Genomic DNA, 19594 nt, shown 5'->3' with positions numbered 1-19594 from the left:
GCATTACTTTTTAATTTAGCACCATAACATAAGAACTGAACACTTAAGATTGACTTCAAGTAATTTGATTACAAAATTTGCATTATGTGTGAATGCAAAAAACGGTGACTGCCTCTGTCAACAGTTGGTTTTCCTATCTTTACTGCATTAAGTATTAGGGAATGTGTGGTTTTAATAACCAGATACATATGCTAGGAGTGAGTGGCCAGAGCAAGCTGCCTGTGACCAATTTATAACCTGGAACCTGTTTGTCCAAGCCATTTGGGAAAGATGAACAAACATAAGATGGTTGGTCTTCGCCCCTTAGTGTTTGCTTAAGAATTAATATAAAACAACTATAAAGGAAAGAAATTTTTCAAAATCAATTTCTTATATAAAACACAAGGGGACAACATAAGCCTTGTTCATCTAAAGCATTGCATAAGCATAACAACTCTTTGTAAGGCAGCAACACAATAAAAAAAAAAAGTTGAATCACTTGCTGTATGTAGAGCCAAGTAACTTACAGTTTGTACTTCTTAATTCTACACACGTAACAGTACAAAGATTGACATAATTTGTTTTATGAACTCAAGCAACTCAGGCAAGAGGTGTTGTCTGGGTTCTGTGAATTACAATGGTTTGCATTATTAGGAGTCAATGGATCTGCAGGGCTCAGAACTGCTCAGCAAAGCACCAGCTGGGCTTGAGTTACAAACATCTTAAAAACTGCTTGTGTCAGCACAAGTGCTGTGCAAAACTTGCCCTGGCAGAAAGTCCCACCAGTGAGGCAACAGCGACAAATGGAGCTGGGAATTCCAAGCAGTAGAATACAGAATCTTTCAGCCAGGAATAATTAAATGGAGTTCAGTGCTTTACCTTGTTGCTTGTAGTGTTAACACAGCCAGAAAATAGCAAACAAGCAGGCAGTGAGGCACCAAGAACCCAAGCTGATGCACCCAAGAACTCTGTAGGTGACCAATGGGACAATTACTAACAGAGGGAAAGAAGTAAAGTGATCAGAAAGAGAATGTGAGGGGGCTCTTTTCTTACTTTTTCCTAAAACACCAATCAAGTACATCCCAGGTTTGAATCTTCTAATATTTCTATTCACTTTTATTAGATGTTCAACTCTTTTCTTGAAATAAATTTCCAACTAGATAATTTAGCAAAAAAGCAGCCCCTGCATAAGCCTCTTGCATAAGGCCCTGCATGTATACTCATCCTTGCCTACAGAGTTAAGTCTTAGGAGTAACAGCTCATTTTTGCTGAAATGTCCACAAGAACATGAAATCTGGAGCTGGTAATGAAGACAGCTATTCAAAGTGTGGATAAACTGCATCCTGTTCCTGCTAGGAACCTAGTGAGAAACATTTACTGCTCTCCAGACCAGGAAGGGGCTCCTTATTTATTTAAAGAGAAGCTATTCAGTTCTGAACAGCACAGTGTTTTAGCAAAGATCATAGGCCTTTCTCAAACAAAAGGAAAATATATGAAAGAAATTTGTAAGGTGATGCAATACACAATGCACTTGTACTACTATTAGCATAATAAGTGATTAAAATGTATGTAAATGTGTACATCTGATCCTGTAATCAAAATTATCTCCTTCACTTTGCAGACCATGTTAATAAAAGGCAAAACATAGCAACCCCAGCAGGTAAATTACCCAGTCCCAGGTGATTGAGAATCACCTCCCATTTAGTGTTCTATAAAAGCCATTACCTAGCAGTGATCACAGTGGTAAGGCAGCTTCTTATCCATCCCTTCCCTACTGAAATAAGCACAGCCTCATGGACCAGCTCAGGAGATTCATTCAACTGGATGCCAAAGGTATGTAACTAGGTATATTACTTTACCCAGAGCTTTGTTATTTGTCATCTCATCCAAAAGTAGCAATAATGTACCTTTTCAAGATAGAGCAAAGAAGGGAGAGCTCAAAAAGCTTGTAGAAAAATAATGTGTAGGCTAACTTAAGAAATTTTAAAATCCTTCAGCTATTGACCCTCTCTGTATTCAGAATAAAGCAATACAGTTTTAACTAGGGAATTGCTAAATAGCATTTTCTAAAGAAATCTGGAAGTAGAGTAAGGATTCTTTAAGATATTCACAAAGTAGTGCTAATGAAAACAGCAGCATGCTATTATTAGATAATCTTATACATTAAAACCAAAACTTTTAATGTTTTTCTCAGGTGAAACATCATTTTTACTTACTAGTATTTACTAGCTATGCACAAGAGCTGAAATACAGCTTAGCTTCCTGTTTGCTTAGATACAAAGTTACATCTCTGCTGATTAAAGTAACTAGTGTTTTTTGATGGCACTGGACTTCATTGTAGGGACATGCTATCATTCTCATACCTAGCACAGTGCATACAGGAGAAATGAACACCCACAGCACTATCTTGGAGAAAAGGATCTGACTTGCCTGTGATCTCTTGTTGGAGTCTACAGGCAGCAGATGCAGAGGAACATCTCCCTCTGCTCTTTTTCGGGGAACATGCAAATCCCATTGCCCACATGCTAGTGAGAGAGAAGCCTACAGCAAAACCAGAAATCTTCTCCATTCCAGCACGATGTACAAAACCACACATGGCTGAACAGATTTGCAGTGGGCTCCAACAGTGACTAGAGCTAGGAGAGACACTTTTGAACAGTTTTGTAGCGGAAAATTCTCCGATGATAAAACGAGGTCATAGTAAATTACATAACACTGATCAAAGTACTTACACAGACCTTAAAAGGGCAGCATAAAATAAATTTTTCCCTTCAGAAACATTTTGAAATCCAGCACCATCTGGGATTTTGTTATCACGGTCCAGAGACTGTGGACCAAAGAAATGCCCCAGAGTAGTGATGTGGTCACGATGTGGCTGATGTGGCTCTGGCAGATGACTCTCACATCCCTTTGTTCTTTTGCCCACCTGTAATAGCCTCAAACCCAGTCTTTAAAAGGCTATATTCTCTTCCTACCACATATGCAAACAATTAAACATAATTTTTGGATAAAAACAGAAGGGAAGCATTTAATTGCTGTTAAACGCTTAGCTAAATAATACATTTTCAGATATTAAAAACTGTTTTACAAACTTTCTTTGATTCACTGTTTTTCATGGACTTAATGCCAAAACAAAGTAGTGGATGGCAATCCACAAAAGAACTTTGCAAAAAGCGTGATCCAATTCTGAGAAGATACAAAAAAGGTCTCATGAAGTTTCCCTTATTTGGATATTTTGGGAGAGAAAATAATGTTTAAATCCATGCCCAAAAGATTATTCAGCATTAAGCATAGGAAAGTTACTGCAGTTCGAGGTATTGACTACATTCATTATTGGTATAGCCCTCAAACTTAGCTTTAAAAATTGTTTGGTTTGCTTTATTTTATTATCAGTTTATAGAAAACATGATGCAAATGAAAGCTAAACCCATCCCATTTCAAAGTTATGGAATGAGACAAGTGTGAACCTAAGAAAATGAGATTAGATATTCTTTTGAACCTGCAACCTTCCAATTCTTATCTTGAAAATTTTAATAGTGAAAGAGTGAATTTTCCTTTCATATCATTCCATATCATTAATTTTAAACCTAATTTGTCAGAGCAGGTGTGAAGAACCAGTTCTTTATGGAGTAGTTACTGTAAAAATGAGATGCTTAACTTTTCACATAAGCTCACAGCAATGTATGGTTTTAGAGCCCTGAGGTATGTCAAAATCCAATCTTTCTCCCAGAAGTGGAACTATTCTTTTAAATTAAAGTGCTTGAACACTTGTGGGCTTGAAATACTGCAAGATATACTTTATACTCAGGGCAACATTGAGCCCACCTCTTAGCACACAACTCTTCCATCCTCAGAAGCAAGTTCATTACTTAAAGAGAGAATTTACAATTCAAGGGAAAATTTACAGCAGAATTATATGGATTCCTTTTCTTAAGTCATGGCTAAACACTAATTTTTTTTTTTTTTTAATTTTAACTTTGTTCCACATTCAGGAATATTAGGAAAGATACGATTGTGTTTAATAAAGAAACTGCTGCCAGATTTGGAAGACAGAAGGAAATATCATGAGGAGTTTGCCTCGTCCACTTCATTTCATGGCGTGCATAACATTGTCCACAGGCAGAGCAAGGCCCGCAGGGCACTGTGGCTGCTGATAGTCACAGGCTGCCTTGCCATTGTTGTCTGGCAGATCTGCAGTCGCTTCATCTACTACTTCAGCTGGCCAACCACAACTACAGTGGTGGTTCAGTATGTGGAAAAAGTCAAATTCCCCGCTGTGACCTTCTGCAACTTGAACAGGTAAAAATTACATTTGTTGTTTGCTCTTGAGACACAACACATCTTTATCTGAAAGCAGTCAGGTTCCACAACTCGACTGGACAAATCACATAAACCAAGGAAAATATGGCTATGAGGGGCATGTCTTCCACACCATCACATGATACTTAAAAGAAGATGAAAATATGAGAATCAAGAAAAGAAAGTTGCTTTTATAATCTTCCCCTTCCTTCAGATGACATGGTTTTTAAGTTTCACAACACAAGTTGGAATTGAAAAACTCTGGTAGTAAATGTTCTACATATGAGTGTTGCTTTTCAGTGTAACTAAGGGACAGCCATCAGCCACATTGAAGCTAAAATAAAAGACAAGATTAACAAATTATTTTAAATAGAAGCTTCATGCAAAGGTAAAAATCTTAGGTAAAACAGATTTTTTTACGTGAAACACCTCAGGTAAAATACCTTTTTTCAGAGGTGCTTGGCTTTTACAACTCCAGCTGAAGTCTGGAAGAAAGTGTTTGGTTTGTTTAGAAATCACGTGCCTAAACAAGAACTTCATTATAGATTTTTACATTTGAAGACAGTGGCTAATATTCAGTGCAGCCACTTCAAAAATAATTTAATGAATTTTTGGACTGATTTTTAGAGCAAAAACATAATTTAGGAACAGTTTTCTAAACACAGAAAGTGTATCCGCATTTTTTTCCTCAAAAATTAGTAAGTTTTCTCATTTTCCACCTTTTGCTGGCAGAATCAGCCAGAAGTCCAAGTCTCAAAGACCTAGAGTCATTCTGCCTCCCTCTGCCACCTCCCCATTTCCTGCATAAAGCTACCCTGGGTTATACCACACAACAAGCACTGCAGACAGAAGTCCCTCTGGCTGTTATGAACATGCCTCACCTCTTGTATCTATAGCAGCAGCACCCTGTAAGGAGTCAGCTACTGAGCACGGCATTTTTCCATCTAAGTAACAGTTTGCTGCCATATCCATCTGCCAGTCACGCTGTGCTTATCCTCCCCTCCTGTTTTTATTAACTGGGCTTTTTTCATCAGCAGGATAAAGAGGCACAGCACTTCCTTTGTCTTTATTTTTTGACTCAAATTTAGTGGTGAAGAGCTGTTCCTACTAACCTTCCTTAAACTGGGGCATTAAGATCTATTACACAAATATGTTACATTAATACATTTTTTAAAATAACTTTATAACTTCTGTTACTTTACTTCAATAAAGAACTTCAGTGCTTTACATAAGGAAAGCACCAACATAGTCTCATCAGGTTTTTGAGACTTTTCAAGTAGATTCAAAGAGTAAAGATCACCTTTGATTTTAACTACTGCGCCACCAGCTCATGGAATGTACTCTGTGTACAGTGGGGTGTAGTGCCTTAGTAAAGCAGGTACATGAGACTACTGCAAATGTGCTTAGAAATCAATTTTCTAATTTAAGAAAAACAGCTTGTTTTGTTTTGTTTTCCTGAATGGGCAGATCCTCTCAGATAGTTTCCCACATGTAAATTCAATTGTTCAGTTTGTCATCAGTTCTACTAATCTGGTTGTTGGCTTATGTGAATGGTTCATCTACTCAGGGGATTTAGTTTTTAATGTTCAATTTTCTAATTTAAGGAAAACAGCTTTTTTTTTGTTTGTTTTGTTTTCCTGAATGGGCAGTTCCTCTCAGATAGTTTCCCACATGTAAACTCAATTGTTCAGCTTGTCATCGGTTCTACTAATCTGGTTGCTGGCTTATGTGAATGGTTCATCTACTCAGGGGATTTAGTTTTTAATGCTTAATAAACAACCACACACAACAGCAATGTTTCCTGTATGACTGACCAGAATAGCCATGGGAAGGTGTCTATTTGCTGTTTCCAGATGTGGAAGATACATTCCTAGAGATAGGGACTATATTGTTTATTCATGTTGTAGGGATCAAACTGCAATCTGTTGGACAAGAATCAGTTACAGTTTGTGAGCAGACAGCAAATTGTGTCACAGTTTTGTCAAAAGCAGCCTTGAGATCAGTCCTATAACTACAGAATCCCAAGAAATTCTTTCTCCTTCTCACTGACAGGTTTCAGGCTCATGCTGTGAGTAACCTGAAAGTAATTTTTTTTATTTGGAACATTGTATCTGCAATTCTCCAAAAATTTGCTATGGAAGACAAATATTCCCAGGAGTTAAATGATTTCCTTCTTGGGAACCAGAACTTCAGCATCAAAGATTTTACAAGGAAAAACGGGTTTTATCTGAACAGCAGCACATTGCTAGAATGTGATTTTTTTGGAAAGCCATGTTACCCACAGGTAAATATGTTTATTTTATTAAAACAATAGCACAGAGAAGAAGGGGATATATTTTTATACTCAACTCAAGACATCTAGCTTTGCCAGCTGCTCCCCAGTGCTCTTTTACAGTCAGAAAATAGAGAACAAAAGTCCTGCTCGAAATTACCCTGAGGGTCTCAATTCTTCCACTGACTACAGAGGCAGCCTGCTGGACTCTCTGAGCTGGAAGATGGGATGGATTTCAGTTTAAATTGCTCTCTGTGCCACTTCTGCACAGAGAGCAGCCTTTGAAAGCTGTCGTACCTCCAGGCTGTATCTAACAACCTTTTCCATCAGTGGCCTATAATGAAGGACAGTTTGTGCCAAGTGTTTTTGCATGACATGATTCTGTGGTTTTGTTCTTGAGGTCAAGAATATAGGCAGCCAGGGTAACAGGAATTTTAAATATTGAAAAAAAAAATAGCCCATCTTTGGGAATTTGGGACAACAGCCAAAAAATATGATCATTCCATTTTAATGTCAATTCTTCTGTAAAGGAATTCCCAACTTAGACAGAAAATGTGAACAAAGAAGTCAGGTCTATACCCTTTCAGTTTAATCTAACCTTTAGACATGCTGTATTTTCTAAAATTAGGCATTAGAGACTTCTCTTAACTGGAAGACACTAGTGCTAAGAACTAAAACTAAAGCAATGAGATGCAGTCATGTTAAATTACAAGGTGGTTTCAGGAAAAAATGCAAATATTGTACTTTTATATATAACATGACAGTTTTGAAACAGTTTTTACTAAGCACATTTTTTAATAGAAAAAATGCAGATGTTATCTTTAATATATAATTTCTATATAATGTAACAGGTATAGAAATAACACAGGACCTTATTAAATTATTCTGAGCAGCTCATAAGTATTAATAAACAATGTGAAATTTCTCCTTTAAACTTCATTTTCTATAGAAAGGGCTAAAATACTTGCAAATATTTCATCAAAAACCACTTTTCTGATTGTAATATTGAGCACTTTGGAGGAAAAAATAAAACAAAATAACCCAACAATAACTCCAGTAGCCCCTTTCTTGCATTGTAATTAACTAAGGAAACTGCAAGTGTTCTTTCTTTCATTTCACTCTTCCTTATTTTCCTTTATTGAAGGATTTTGAACATGTTTTCACTGAATATGGAAACTGCTTTACTTTTAATCACAATGATCTTTCAGCAAGAAGAGTGAGTTTGTCTGGAAGAGGCTTACATTTGCTTTTTGATGTCCAGCAGGTACAGTTATCCTAAGGATTATAAGCAACGAATCATGTACTAATTTATAAATTAGTGGAGGGTTTTTTGTTGTTTTTATTTTTTGTTTGATTTGGGATTTTTATTTGATTTGGTTTACACAGGCCTCCAGAATTTCATGCACAAAATTCAAAATCAAGACTATTTCCAACTGAGAGGGTATTTTGAAGGAAAGACCCAAACAGATATTTAAAAAGACAGAATTATTAGTGACTGTCCCCAACTGAAGGGAAGAAGGTTGTGAGTGAGCATGTACACGCACTGTTCACCCAGAACTGAAACATGTCATCAGAAGAGAGATTTAATTGTACACAAGCTGTGCATTTTTATAAAATACCCAGAAGGGAAGGCCACCTGGTGCCAGTTTCTAAGTAGTACCAAATTTTAGTTACAGCAGCTACAGCAGCTCAATGCCAGCCAAGACCTTTGCACTGTAAATTGTTTCTGACATTAGAATTGTCTTTTACCAACAAAAAAGCAGAATACGGGGAATATCACCTTGTAAGAACAGGGAAGAAAACTAACAGATTGATATATTACTTAGACATTGGCTTTTGTTCTCTAGGGTTTATGAGTCAGGAGTGAAAGGTTCTGAAGAGAATAATGGAAAGTTTAGTGAAATGTGATGGGTAGTTGCAAGTAAAAGGAATAAATCTCCAAGTTATGAGTAAATGCTCATCTATGACTTCTTACATTTAAAATTGGGGGATGACAAAAGGAATAGAAAGGTTAAAATCTTATACCAACTGGAAGGAAACCCAGAGAGCTAATGAACAAAGGAAATTCAGGTCAGTTTGCTTTTATACTTTCCTGTAAATTGCCAAAAATATTATTAAACAGCATAGTACCACAATAAATATAGCTAAAATTTCAGATGGTAAGCAAAGCCAAAACTACTTTAAACAATTCTTTTTGTATCAGGACAAATTCACTGATGAACCTACTCTTGGTTATACTGATGCTGGAATAACTTTTGTTATCCATTCACCCCAAGAGCTTCCACGCTTTGATGGTTTAGGTTTACTGACACCAGTGGGGACGCACGCACAGGTCGCGATCCGCCAGCTGAAGGTAAGGGTTTGCCCATGGACTGCAAGTAGTGGTTTTTACTGGCTCCAACTCTCTTCTGAAGCACTAACAATGAATCAGACATTGTGTAATGTAGAATACTTATTATGACTTAGTGACTCCAAAAAATAACATTTCCTCCAAACATAAATGAAATTACTGCTGTTTGGGAGAATATCACTGGTTTTCCTAATTTCTCTATCAAATTGTCTCTATCAATTGTTTCTATCAAAGTCAGCCTTTATCTCCTGTAACTTTACAACCTCATGACAGATAATGTTAAAAAGACACCATAGAATTTCCTTAATACATTCTGCTACTATTAAGGGGGTCTCACATTCCTAGTGGAATTCAAGTGGAGTGGAGTACCATTTTACACTAAACTGTCTAATCAGGCCCTACTTTTGCTTTGAGAGAGGGGAGATGAATTTTTAATCCCAAGAGCATGAACTGTAATTGCCTCTAATTAAATCACAGCTTATGTCTTCAACAGGCTTTCTGCAGCACTTTAAAATGTGGAAAAGCAATACCAACGTTTAAAACAGACCCAAAAAAATTGTATCTTTTGTTGTTATTACCCTACAGTCAATTATCCAAGAATACCCATGGGGAGAGTGCAAGCCTGATATAAAGCTTCAGTACCACAAGATTTATAGTACTAATGGATGTTTGCTGGAATGCAAAGCCCGGTACATACAGGACTGGTGTGGCTGTTTGCCATTCATTCTTCCAGGTATTTCTCAGGAGTATCATCATACCACACAATGATCATCTTCCTGGAAGACCTCACATGTTACTGAATAGCCAAGGAGATAGAGCACATATTTGAGGGACATCTCCAGTTGATATTAATTAAAATTCTGAGGAAACAAGCAAGATATATGGTCAAGCCTAGACCTAGCATCTGGATCACTGTCTATTCTTAGGATACAGTCCAAAAAATAGAAAGAAACAATTAAGCCTCAGGAGTGTCTTCACAGACTTCACAGTCTTCAACCTGGCTTCCTAAGGAACTGGAACTAAATCCATAAGAAGGCATACATTCTCACACATAATCCAGGCAAGTTACTTTGCAGGCAGGTGTTCAGCAACCACAGCAGAAGAGCTTGCTTGAAGAAAGAATCTCAGGACTCCTACATGAGCCATAAAAGGAGCCTGGCAGCAGCAAAGGCTCTATAAAAGCCAAAAATGCTCTATGAAGCCTTCTAATCAGCTTCAAACATTGAGCACCAGGTGCATGCTGTAATACTCCCCTAAAGTATCCAGCCTTCTTAATTACTCTAGAAATGTAAAGCAGTAACACTGAGCTCTACCACCTATTCAGCATTAATGACAATACTGTCACCAAAAGCAACCCTGGAACCCAGATCTCTGCTCTTGCACCTCTTTTCACAATTGGTGGGCAAGAGAGCCACAAGAATGCCTGTACTGACTCATTGTATTTTTTAAATATGCTCAAGCAAGGCAGGACACCCTTACTAAAGTAGACCCATTCATGTGTACTCTCTAGCCTGTTAGTTTGAGAACCCGTGGGAAAGGAGGTTGGCAGTCTTCTGCAAACTCTCATGGAAAAGGGGTTGCCAAGACAGCTAAGTCTGGGTCTCCCATGCCTGGGGTGACAGCTTTATACAACTTTATACAAAGACAGTTAGATAAAGGAGAGCAATACTTTCTGGAACTGTGTGCTAAACTGCCACACAACATTTCGTGTGATGGAAAACAATTTTAAAATGGGGTGAAACTAAGGCCAACTGAAAATTTTGCTCTAGCTCAGCATACTATCTTACCCCCTGGATATCCAAAAAACTCCTGCATGGAGTTCAAATTCAGAAACACATGGGATGTAATCTCATATCTACCTTACTTTGGAGGTTTTTGTTCATTTCCATGAGGAAAAGCAGAAATTCCTGTCTTTAGCATGCTAACACAAAGAGTGTGCCACTCTTAAGCTTAAAGGCAGTTCAGGCTGGTGCACATAAGGAAGGTGTTTGCTCCAACAGCAGCCTCCTGGCTTGGTCTGTTGTGTCTCTTCAGCCTGTACCCCTCCTGGTGTTGGCAACTGCACTGTGCCCAACAGAATTGATTTCTCAGTTGTGTAATCATTAACGTGAAGTGGTGAGCAGGCTTTGATGACGTTATATTTCAGTTTAGTACAAATAGAGGGTTAGATGGTTAATTGAGGCTCCTAAATATTTTTATTTATTTTTAGGAAATGGAACAGAATGTGACTTGCTGAAGTTTTACAAATGTGTTTATCCTGCAGTCTGTAAGTAATAACTTCATATTCATGATTTCCAAGCCAATGCCAAATAGCAGACAATATCTATCAATTAAACTAAAATACTGAAAATAATCTGAAATTGAGTACATCCCAGTTAATTTAATATTCTGAAAACAGAAACCAGACAGGGAATGAAATATATGCCCATTAAAAAACAAACAAACCACACAAAAAATACTCCAAAAAAAGAGTTTGTGTATATATATATATATATATATGAAAACTAATAGAATAATTCATTTTAGCAATCAGAAATGGTTTAAAATGGAAGAACATCCAACTAATCTGTTTTCAGTTACCAGCCTCTGGCTAGCATTTTCACATCCTCATGGTAATCTTCTAGATCCAATGTTTTATTCTTTGTGCAAGAAGAATGAACAGTAGAGTAATAACAGGTTTGTCAATAGGTAAAACATAAATCACTGGCTTTAAGGTTTTATAAATTTAAAAGTAAATTATAAATTTTGAAAATGCTTGAAATGCAATTCTTTTCCAGAAACAAATAATCTATGCACAGTGGGTATGAAATTTGTAAGTCACTGCAACAGACTGGAAAATACTCAAAATGGTAATCTGAGAAGTAACTTTTAATGAACTTCAGAAAGTTTTCTTTTTAAATTGGTTTGGTTTCTATTGTGTAATGTGACTCTCTCTGAGTGATTAGTAGACTCAGAAGTTGGTGGGGGGGACTGTTTTGATAAGGTGTGTGCAACATTCAGGCCAGATCTACTACTGTGAACAATTCCTTTTTTTCCCCCTGTAAGCTATTTTAAAATGGATTCCACTAAATTCACATTCTTATATAACCATGATCCTTAAAAGCCTGTCATGAGGGAAGATGCACATTATTTTACTTAATAGATATTCAGTGACTGAATGTCAAAGAAACCACAGAGCAATAAGCAAAAATGACCCCAAATTCATCTGAAGGATGGACAGGATTCAGAGCTGGATCCCTGAAGGTTTGTAGATATATGGTCCCTGGGATCTCATTTTAGGGGCTCACTCTCCTTTGACAGTGTTGGAGAGGCAAGACATCTGATAACAAAATCTCAAGTGACAGCACACTTATCCAGTATTTGCAGGACCCACTAAGAACACTATTTTATGAGCTTTAAAGGCTGCCTCTCCAGAATAAAATCCACAATGCCAACATCCCTAGAGAGTATTTCAAATAATCAGCTAACAGGCTGAGATATCTCCTTCTCTGCGCTCTGCAGAAGTGAGAAGCCCACAAGCAGAGTGAACAGACACAACCTCTGCCACCCCACAAACAGGACAAAGAGGAGATCACAGTACTCATCTCACAGCGATGGCTTATGATTTAGGAAACATTTATGCCTTAAAATTTTTCATCCACATTGTTTTTCTCTAGCTTTGCCAGATTTCTGTAATGATTATTTTCTGTAATTCTTTCTGTAATTCCTTGTTAAGACTAATGGCTCCCCAGTTTCATGTCAGCCAGACCTGCAGAATTTTATTATTTCTCTTCAGTATTTGAAGAGACAAAGCTTTCCCTAAGCCTTCTTAGCTGTCTTGAGCCCAATTGTCAAAGGGCATGCAGGGGTTAAGGTAAAGTGAACTTAGCTTACCAAGGTTTTTATAGTTATCAGATGATAGCAAACTACAGTTGGAATTGCTCTGGAAGTGTTTCTGTGCACTGAAATGAACTGGGTAGGCACTAAGGCAACAAGAGCAAGGATATACACCTAAGTATTTAATTAAAAAGCTGCACAGAACATGGAAAGTCTTCTGTTGTCTTTTTGTTTAACTGTGGGTGAGAAATAATAAGCACATAAAGCCCCAGTGAAGGCATAAAGACTTAGAGGTGCTGTATTTCTTTGGAAAAAGTGAGAAAAAGATCTCAACCCTTGTTTTTGTGCACCAGTTTCCCAAATGAAATTTGCAAATACTTATTTGATCCTTCAGTACTGACAAGCATCCACTTTTCCTGGGATAATTAATCCACACATTTATCAAAGACAATTAAAAGTAATTTAGTATTTTTTAAAAGTTTTTAAATTGTTTGCTTTTAAAGAAATATTATATAAAATTATTTCTTCTGAAATTTCAGATGATATAGAGATAAAAGGATTATGTACAGTAGGAACACACAATTCCACGTGCCCTGCACCATGTGAAGAAACAGATTATCCTACCACTGTCACCTATTCAAACTTTGGAGGAGAAAAAGCCATAAAATATTTTTCTACAAAACTGAAGAAAAGCTCAGAATACATCAGGTAATCTTGCTTAACACCTTGTCTAACAAAGAAATTATAGATTCCTTTTACCCATGTTAGTGGAGTGTATGATGAAAATATGACCTTAAAAAGATATTCTTACATCTAACATTGCCTGTGAGATAACAGAATCTCTTGGACAAAACTGGTTAAGATTTATACAAATTCATATCTATATTGATGTATGTATTATACACACAGATACATATACATATATGTATATAATGTACTTAGATGCACCTAAGACTGGATAACAAAAAATAGATAATGCAATTACAGAGTAATATTCTCAATTAACTTCTCTCTCACTAATCTCTGATGACAAAGTTTTCTGATCACTGTTTCAATTAGGAATAAAAAAAGTGGGGTTATCAAACCTATTCACAATCAGTTTAGTGGAGAAAACCAATCTTTACACTTCCACAAATTAAGGCAATGAAAAAACACAAATAGATGCTGTATAAAGTTTTTCTCCTTTTAGCTTATTCCCAAAGGAAGTTTTGTAAATACTGAAGACCTGCATTTTACTGTAGCAGCAATGCCAATGATTTAATAATATTTTCTATTGTTAGTAGAATTCCCTAATACTATTTATATTATAAAAGTTTAGAAAATCTTTGGTATCACATCAATCCTCAAGAGGTAGCAGAAGAGAGAAACAGGATGGTTGTGTGTGATTGAAAGCACTACTCAGAAAAAGGAAGTAGCAAATTTGATACAGTTTCATCCACTGAATTGCCTCTTTCTCATAGCCAGAGCTGTCAGCAATACAAATAAGTATTAAGGCAGGTGCTACATGAACTCATAGTATATACAAGATCAAAGTATGTTTATAAACAACTGTAGGAATGTTGGATTCATGAAATATCTATGAGTTTCATTGTCTCAGTGACTTTGGCTTTCTCACTTTTGAAGCCATCAGTCTGAAAATGCTGGCATATGTTTATACATGCACAGGAACTACACAAATCATAAAATGGTTGGGTTGGATGGGACCTTTAAAGTTCAACTAGTCCCATTCCCCTGCAATGAGCAGGGACATCATCATCTACATCAGGTTGCCCAGAGCCCAGTCCAACCTGACCTTGAATGTTTCCAGGCTTGGGCTATTCACCACCTCTCGGGGCAACTGTTCCACTACACTTGTAAAAAATGCCTTCCTTACACCTAGTCTGACTCTACCCTTACTTTACAACCATTACCTCTTGTCCTGTATCTACAGGCCCTATTAAAAAGTCTGTTCCAAATGAACATTATGAAAATTAAACCTGTTATATACAAACAATATTAATCCCTTCAGGACATTTTATCTTTGTTGATTATTTTATTGTCTGCAAACATCATGCACAACTCAGTAATTATTCAATTACACAAGGGAACATACAAGAAATTCCTCTGTTACCAGGCCTTAACCAATAGGAATCCTGCCAACACATTAATGAGTACATATTTCAAACTATAAAACATAGAGATGTAATTATTTCTGAAGATGTTATGAGGAAAAAGTTAAATATTTATTGGATAATTCTGCTAGCAAATACATTACAAGGGAAGACTCTAACAGAATCTAGGAGAATAAGATTATTTTTATACATTAGCGCTACCTGAACTTTAGAATTTTCACCCAAAGAGATAGAAGTGATGATGTTGTATAGAAAATACTTTATTTTCATGAATATTGTTAATGAGTTCATTGTCACTATCAAAGCAAAAACCTGTAGCTGTTAACACTTCCAAGGAATCATAGGAGGGTTTAGATTGGAAGGGACCTTAATGATCATCCAACTCCAGGATGGTTCCAACCCGTGTGGACAGGGATATCACCCTCTACATCAGGTTGCTCAAAGCCCCATCCAGCATGGCCTTGAACACTGCCAGGGATGGGGTATCCACAACTTCTCTGGGCAACCTGTTCTAGCACCTCATCACCCTCACAGTAAAGACTTTTTTCCCAATATCCAAACTAAACCTATCCTGTTTCGGTTTAAAGCCATTGTCCTATCCCTACATGTTCTTGTAAAAAGTCCCATTCTGTGTTTTTTGTGAGCCCCCTTTAGGTACTGGAAGGCTGTTGTAATTTCTCTCCAGAGGGTTCTCTTTTCCAGCCTGAACAGCCACAAGTCTCTCAGCCTGTCCTCATAGGTGAGGTGCTCCAGCCCTCTGATCATCTTCAAGGCCTCCTCTGGACTCTCTTTTTATGATGGGAGCGCTAGGGCTGGACAAAACCCTCCAGCTGTTCCATTCTGCTCCTCTGCTTCACTCTTGTGGACCTTCCCTCCATGTTCTGGTCACTCTTCCTTCCATGGAGTCCAGGCTGACTCTAAGGGCTGCAAGAACACATTTCTGATTTGTGTTGAGCTTCTCCTCAATGAACACCCCAAGTCCCTCCACTTAGGGCTGCTCTCATCCTATTTTCTGTTCAATCTCCACTTGTGCTTGCGCTTGCCCTGACCCAGGTTCAGTACTTAGTACCTGGCCTCGCTCAACTATGTGAGGTTTGCACAGGCTCACCTCTCAAGCCTGTCCAGGTCCCAGGTCCTGGGATGGCATCCTTTCCCTCCCGCATGTAAGTCACACCAGACACATCTTGGTGTCACGACAAACTTGCTGAAGGAACCCTCAGTGCCACTGTCTATATCACTAAAAAGATGTTAAACAGCTCTGGTAAAAATACTTGGATATTGAGCCACTGACATTATCTGTGCAGTCAGTTTTTGTGTTGGCTTTCTTCCAAACCCATTATTTTTATATTCCATTTAAGACTTAGGCAGAGTCTTTCTGTAGACAAGACACCATAAAGAGGAGCTCTTCATTCAGTAATTACACAGGTCTTGCTCCAGCTGAGATTTACCTATTCTTCCACTTTTGCAGCAGGCAAGAATATAATTAGGTAAGTGAAGCTACTAGCAGAGGGTAGAACTGAACATCCAAGTTTTGGACAAGCACTGCTCTGCACAAACATGCCAATTGAAATAAGCACCATTAAATATGCAGTTGCATGTAATCCACTTGCAAGAGTGGTAGGCTACACTTTATTTGACATTTCCATTCGAGTTTTTCTCAGTGATCCTTAAAAAACATGAGTCTACCCCACAGTACAGATCTAGAGCTACCTTTTCAACACAGCAGGAAAATCTAGTCCTGCTAAACTGCTGTTGTTATTTGGATTTAGGGTTTTCTCCTTCTATCAAAATCAACTGATTTTGATAAAACTCATCTAACTTTTCGTTAATGACACCATCCCTCTCCCTGAACTCAGACCATGCTGACAGATGTTGGTAAAAATGAGCAGCACTCCTGACTGTCTCAAGTAAACTCTATGTTTGTCATTAGGCAAAATCTTGTGCGTATTGAGATTAAATATCATGACCTGAGCTACAAAATAACACAGCAGCAGAAGGCTTTGACTATCTCTGAGTTGCTTGGTAAGTGAATGTTTAATATTTATTATTGATTTATAACTAATCTAAAAATAGTAATAGACAGACAAAAATCCCCTACCAGAAAAAAATAAAAATCCTGTTTTTTTAATTCTCTCACCTCCTGAATAAAAAACTATGTGTGGGCTTCTGAACAAGAAGCCATAATTTTTATATATAATAGTAATAATCGTGTCTGTCTGGTGGTAATTTTTGATACTGTCTTCTGTCATTCCATTAAAGAAGCCATGCTATGGACAGCAGCTGAGAGTAAGGACTAAGTTTGGCACTAGTTTATGGCTCTGTCACAGACAGGACTGCAAGAACAGTGACATTTAGGGGATTTTGAGAGGAGAGGGAGAACATGGGAAAGAGAAGTAAGGGAACAGCTACAAAGGCATAGAAGTAGTAAATATTTTAAGTATCTGTTTCACAGTAGCATGTCTTGTGTTGTACTTACTTTACTCAGAATTTTCAAAAACACATTAGTCTTCAGCAAACTTTCTTAAGAATATGAATTCTGTTTTCCTAAAGTGATGGATTATGTATATTGAATTTATGTAACACTTGAGCCTGGCAGGGTTTTGTTTGCTTGCTAGACTAAACCAGATGCTTTGTATGACACATGTTTATTTCCTTCTATTACAGCCGATGTAGGTGGCCAGCTTGGATTGTTTTGTGGTGCCAGTATGATTACAATCATAGAACTGCTAGAGTATATTTTTACTAACTTCTGTTGGATGTGCATCTTTTTTCTTTTGAAAGCTCCTGAAATGCCTCAATGGAACAATCCATCCCAGAACCAACCAACACATAAGGGAGAAAAGAGGGGAATACAAGAATGTTAATGGTTTGTGGAAGGCCAGAACTAATTGGTTTTGCAAATTCCCTTTCTTTTTAAGATACAACAGATACTGTAATATTTTACATTGCTCCCTTCTCTGCTGTCCTTATTCTCCCTATTATTCCCTAAATGATTTAACTGTGCTAAATAACTTTAAAGAATGCATTTCACAAAGTCTCACTTTCCTTCTTATATAAATAAAAATGCAATCTTTAACTTTTATTTTAATAATTTTTTTAAATAGCATAGCAAGTGATGCTGACATATGATAAAATTTAGCATTCATAACCCAGATTTTATCTTCTGTGTTTTGAGTGATGAGAAATAATACACATGCCAAATTATCTCACAGAAATTTCTTGACTATTATAAACATGGAGCATTGCTATTCTTAAAATGCTGGTTCCTTATTAACAACTCTTCTAGTGGGTTTTCATCGTAACATATTCCAGTGAAGAATATGGTGACTTCACCTAGAACAATTAAGAATGTGCCTAATAGCAATAAAATTTACAGCACTATCTGTCTGAAATACATCAAAAAAATCTCATCAGTCTGCCAGCTGCTGTAGAGAACCACAGGGCATGCAAGTGGATGGCAAGTGGGCAAGCATGGGTCAACTTCAGTGTTTAATGTCATGAAAGATGATAATAAAGGCTTAATCTAAATCCTACTAAATATGAGTCAGTGTAAGAGTTTTGTAGCTTTGGTACCAATTCAGGCTTCCTGAACATTATTTCAGTGTTCAGAAAAGCTTCTGTGGTTTCCTACATCTGTTTGGGCTTATAGAGCAGTAGTGGTTTAGTCTTACAGTTTTTTAAGAAGACTGCAGTGATTAAATAAAGTAATAAGTGTATTTACTGAAGAGCCAAGTCCTTAAGGTCAGATATAAAGTAATGAAAATGCTACCATTTGGCCATCATTGGCAACAGCTTCCCTTCAGCATAAGCCCTAGGATTTGCAAGGAAACACAGGAAATGTATTTGCTACCTAGAAAGAGATGCCTTGATTTTTCTCCTCTAACCTTAAGCATAACTCAAAGATCTTTTTTCTAAATTCTCATTTATTGGTCACTCCACTTCTGCTGGGACTTTTCCCCCCACGCCATTATCAAGCCCAGGCACATTTGGCTCAGCAGCCCTACAAAAATGTTGTTCTGCATTAGCCAACACAAAGGAAGAATGTAAAAGAGAGCAAACACACTGCAATATTTCTCCAAAGACTTCTCCCAGCCTCAAACTGTTTCTAACTGTGGAATTCTCAAGCCAAAAGAAATTATAGGTTTGTAAGAAGGAACCAGGTATTATCTGACTTCTGGATAAAAAGAAAAGCAGGGTAAAGTTTAAACATAGTAATCAAGCACACCTTGTATTTCAAAGATCAAAGTGTTTTGTAGCTATCAATCACAATGATTTGTTTTGTTTGCGTCTATTAATAAGAGCTGAATAAAATAACATTATTATTGTAAAGACTAAAGAAAACAAAACTGGTATTGTTTCTGTCCAAAGGTTCACGTGAAATGAAGCACAGAACATGCTAAAAAATCAGCCAAAAAAGCAGCAGTCCCCAGAAAGGGAACGTACTGAAATCTTTGCTTTGTTTAACAAGACTAAAATGACTTTTGCTTACTCCACTGACTTTGTTCAAGGACAGCTGAAATCATGGCTTGGTTACAGATTCTTTTAACACACATGGCAGAAGGAGTTCTGAAGAAAGCACAAAGACTTGTTTTGCCCAAGGTCAAGTGACAGACGTTGATGTTTTTTTTTCAGCAATGGTTTGTGATAAGATTATATAAAGCAATTGATTCCCCAGCACAGCTAAATTTAGCAATTGTGCTGTGCAGCAGAGCAGAAGTAAGGGTGCTTTTGTATTTTGATGTATGACTACTCCTCTATTATGGCAAT

At 37.2% G+C, this 19594-nt stretch overlaps 1 protein-coding gene across 1 annotated transcript; it reads left to right on the top strand.

Moving 5' to 3' along the window:
* The first annotated feature begins 1772 nt into the window (after positions 1 to 1772).
* On the top strand, positions 1773 to 18950 carry ASIC5 (acid sensing ion channel subunit family member 5). Its single transcript, XM_039700198.1, has 10 exons — positions 1773 to 1812; positions 3972 to 4278; positions 6331 to 6562; positions 7695 to 7814; positions 8754 to 8903; positions 9486 to 9633; positions 11110 to 11166; positions 13256 to 13424; positions 16758 to 16849; positions 17492 to 18950. Exons 1-10 carry the CDS (start codon positions 1773 to 1775, stop codon positions 17689 to 17691), a joined length of 1515 nt encoding a protein of 504 aa, XP_039556132.1. The 3' UTR covers positions 17692 to 18950.
* The last annotated feature ends 644 nt before the right edge of the window (positions 18951 to 19594 follow it).

The sequence above is a fragment of the Passer montanus genome, unplaced genomic scaffold (genome assembly GCF_014805655.1).
Source record: "Passer montanus isolate IOZ18808 unplaced genomic scaffold, ASM1480565v1 scaffold14, whole genome shotgun sequence".
Taxonomy (NCBI): Eukaryota; Metazoa; Chordata; class Aves; order Passeriformes; family Passeridae; genus Passer; species Passer montanus.
Note: the sequence above shows the minus strand (reverse complement) of the source record. Positions and strands in the feature narration are given on the sequence as shown.

Coding starts and splice junctions, on each gene's coding strand:
- ASIC5 (XM_039700198.1), top strand. CDS start 1,773: ATGGACCAGCTCAGGAGATTCATTCAACTGGATGCCAAAG. Junction 6,563..7,694: donor GAAAGCCATGTTACCCACAG/GTAAATATGTTT, acceptor CCTTTATTGAAG/GATTTTGAACATGTTTTCAC. Junction 11,167..13,255: donor ATGTGTTTATCCTGCAGTCT/GTAAGTAATAAC, acceptor CTGAAATTTCAG/ATGATATAGAGATAAAAGGA.